The 3,340-nt window shown below is 60.1% G+C and overlaps 1 protein-coding gene across 1 annotated transcript; it reads left to right on the top strand.

The window, feature by feature from the left end:
- Window positions 1-331: 331 nt before the first annotated feature.
- On the top strand, window positions 332-2,869 carry LOC109762493 (protein SHORT-ROOT 1). The gene has a single exon (XM_020321385.4). It carries the CDS (start codon window positions 690-692, stop codon window positions 2,478-2,480), a length of 1,791 nt encoding a protein of 596 aa, XP_020176974.1. The 5' UTR covers window positions 332-689; the 3' UTR covers window positions 2,481-2,869.
- The last annotated feature ends 471 nt before the right edge of the window (window positions 2,870-3,340 follow it).

Below are 3,340 nucleotides of genomic sequence, written 5' to 3'. Positions count from 1 at the left end.
TTTGACAACACAACCACGCCAACTATTTCCGATCGGAAGGAGTACAATTGAGATTACCCATGTGCAGTCAAAGTGGATCTACCCATGCATCCTTTTGCATGCACATTGTCCCAACGGAAACGTGACAGTATGTGTTGATGCAGGGTTCGTTGGCAAAAGCCAACAGAAAGCCCTAACAAGACGGCAAAGCGCTATGGCTTAGTAGGCCGTAAGATCGAGATTGAGAAAAAGCAAAGGCAAAAGGCACCCACATCCACTGAACCACACCCGGCGCTGCCCCCCGGCCAGTGGTAGATTAAACTCGGGAGAAGAATCTCCCCAATAATATGGTCGAGCGAAAGCACATATCACCACATCACCTCTCTCCCTCCCTAGCCTCCTCATCGATCCGGCCAAAAGCGCGGCGGAATACCATCGATCTCGCCGCAAAAGATACAAGTGGAACTGCGGGGAGGAGGAAAGCGAGCGCGTCGCGCAGGGGCGCTCCAGCTTTTCTCCCACTCAAAAGAATACACATCGCCACACCACACCGCACCGCATAGCCTAGCTAGCTAACTAACAATTCGCATAGGCGCACAGGCTAGCGCGCGCTGGCCAGCTGATCCCTACGTAGTCGCCCTCGCCGGCCATTAAAATCCCTCGGCGCCACGGTGCGGTAACCCTCATGTTGCCCCCTCGCCGTAGCTTACATGGATACGCTGTTTAGGTTGGTTAGCCTCCAAGCCTCCGAGCAGCAGCAGCAGCAGCAGCAATCGGCGTCGTACAACTCCAGGAGCACCACCTCCAGCGGCTCCAGGTCGTCCTCCCACCAGACCAACGCCTCCTACAACTACTACCACCACAGCTCCAGCAGCGGCGGCGGCGGCGGCGGGCAGTACTACTACAGCCAGCCGCAGCAGCAGCAGCCGCAGCAGTCCTACTACCTGGAGCCGTACCAAGAAGAATGCGGTGGCAACGCCCACCAGCACCACCTCTACATGGATGAAGACTTCTCCTCCTCCTCCTCGTCGAGGCAGCACTTCCACTCGCACGGCGGCGCGGCCCATCCGCCCACGTCGTCCGCCACGCCCACTGCGCCCACGCCCCCGCTCTCCACCTCGTCCACGGCTGGCGGGGCGGGCCACGCGCTCTTCGAGGCGGCCGACCTGTCTTTCCCGCCGGACCTCAACCTCGACTTCTCGTCCCCGGCCTCGTCGTCCGGCGCCGGGGGCACAGCGTCATCGGCCGCGGTGGGGGGAGGTGGCGGCGGGAGGTGGGCCAGCCAGCTGCTCATGGAGTGCGCGCGCGCGGTGGCGACGCGCGAGAGCCAGCGCGTGCAACAGCTGATGTGGATGCTCAACGAGCTGGCGTCGCCGTACGGGGACGTGGAGCAGAAGCTGGCCTCCTACTTCCTGCAGGGTCTCTTCGCGCGGCTCACGGCGTCCGGCCCCCGGACGCTGCGCACGCTCGCGGCGGCGACCGACCGCAACACGTCCTTCGACTCCACGCGCCGCACAGCGCTGCGGTTCCAGGAGCTCAGCCCCTGGTCGTCGTTCGGGCACGTGGCCGCCAACGGCGCCATACTGGAATCTTTCTTGGAGGCCGCGGCCGCGTCGTCGGAGCCGCAGAGGTTTCACATCCTCGACCTGAGCAACACCTTCTGCACGCAGTGGCCGACGCTGCTCGAGGCCCTGGCCACGCGGTCCCCCGACGACACGCCGCACCTGTCCATCACCACCGTCGTGTCGGCCGCGCCGTCGGCTCCGACGTCCGCCGTGCAGCGCGTGATGCGGGAGATCGGGCAGCGCATGGAGAAGTTCGCGCGGCTGATGGGCGTCCCCTTCCGCTTCCGCGCCGTGCACCACTCCGGGGACCTCGCGGAGCTCGACCTCGACTCGCTCGACCTGCGCGAGGGCGGCGCCACGACCGGCATCGCCGTCAACTGCATGAATTCGCTGCGCGGCGTGGTGCCGGGCGGTGCCCGCCGGCGCGGCGCGTTCGCCGCGTCCCTCCGCCGCCTCGAACCTCGGGTCGTCACCGTGGTCGAGGAGGAGGCAGACCTGGTGGCGACCGACGCCGACGCGTCCGACGAAGGCGGCGACACGGAGGCGGCATTCTTGAAGGTGTTCGGCGAGGGCTTACGGTTCTTCTCGGCTTACATGGACTCGCTAGAGGAGAGCTTCCCCAAGACCAGCAACGAGAGGCTGGCATTGGAGAGGGGAGCAGGACGTGCCATTGTTGACCTGGTCTCGTGCCCAGCGTCGGAGTCCATGGAGCGGCGGGAGACGGCGGCGGCGTGGGCGCGGCGCTTGCGGTCGGCCGGGTTCTCACCGGTGCCATTCAGCGAGGACGTAGCCGACGACGTGCGGTCGCTTCTGCGCCGGTACCGGGAGGGCTGGTCGATGCGGGAGGCCGGCACGGATGACTCGGCGGCCGGAGCCGGCGTGTTCCTCGCGTGGAAGGAGCAGCCTCTGGTGTGGGCAAGCGCGTGGAGGCCATGATCGGTGGAGATGGAGCGAGGTCAGCAATGCACGTGCAAGGATTGGATGCATCCTTCCATGCCATGCATTGGGTCCTCAGATCAACGGTACGTCGTACGCGCATGTAGGGTTTTGAAGCGGCGCAAGCAAGCGTAGGAGGCGACAGACATTAATGGATGGCTCACGTACGTATGTTGGAGGTGATCGAGGAGGTGGGTGATCATAGCTTTAGCTCTTAGACTCGCATCGATTTTTATCATCATCGTTCGCCGCAAGTTCTTGGCGTACGCCATGATTTGATTTGTTTCCTTAATTTCTTTGTTCTTTGCTTTTGTGTTTCGATCGTCTTGTAAGGTTAAGAAATTCTTCTTCCGTCCTTTTGGAGCAAACTTACGTGCATGCTTCTGTCATACCCTATAGCTAGCTAGCTAGCATGCTTGCTTACTTTTGCATTAGCGATGCATGATTTACATGTTCCTTGTCTTGTTGGGATGTCAGTTCTTGTCTTCTTGACGGGAAGTTTAGGACAGACACTTGCACGGCCTACTACTTTTGGCCATCAAACATGAACCACTAAAGCTTCGCTAGACCATATATACGTAGGTGCTTGCTCGTTTCTATTTGTTTCAGGAATGTTCTCGTTAAGCCTTTCCTTCTATATGTCAACACGAAAGAAAACTATATTGAACAGCGTCAAAACGCAAACAAAGATTATGTATGTCACTTCCTTCACCTGATCCAAAAGAGTAGCACTAGGTCAATGTTCAGAGGGGTCTTTGGGAGATCTCCGGCTGACACAAAACAGGGTATTACGAGTAGTGCTGGAAATTAAGCTAGTGCCAAATACCTCTAATCCAGGCAGGTTCTGCTGCATAAACCTT

Source organism: Aegilops tauschii, chromosome 2 (assembly GCF_002575655.3).
Source record: "Aegilops tauschii subsp. strangulata cultivar AL8/78 chromosome 2, Aet v6.0, whole genome shotgun sequence".
Taxonomy (NCBI): Eukaryota; Viridiplantae; Streptophyta; class Magnoliopsida; order Poales; family Poaceae; genus Aegilops; species Aegilops tauschii.
Note: the sequence above shows the minus strand (reverse complement) of the source record. Positions and strands in the feature narration are given on the sequence as shown.

Excerpts from the sequence above, each read along its gene's own strand:
- LOC109762493 (XM_020321385.4), top strand. The coding sequence starts at position 690 with ATGGATACGCTGTTTAGGTTGGTTAGCCTCCAAGCCTCCGAGCAGCAG.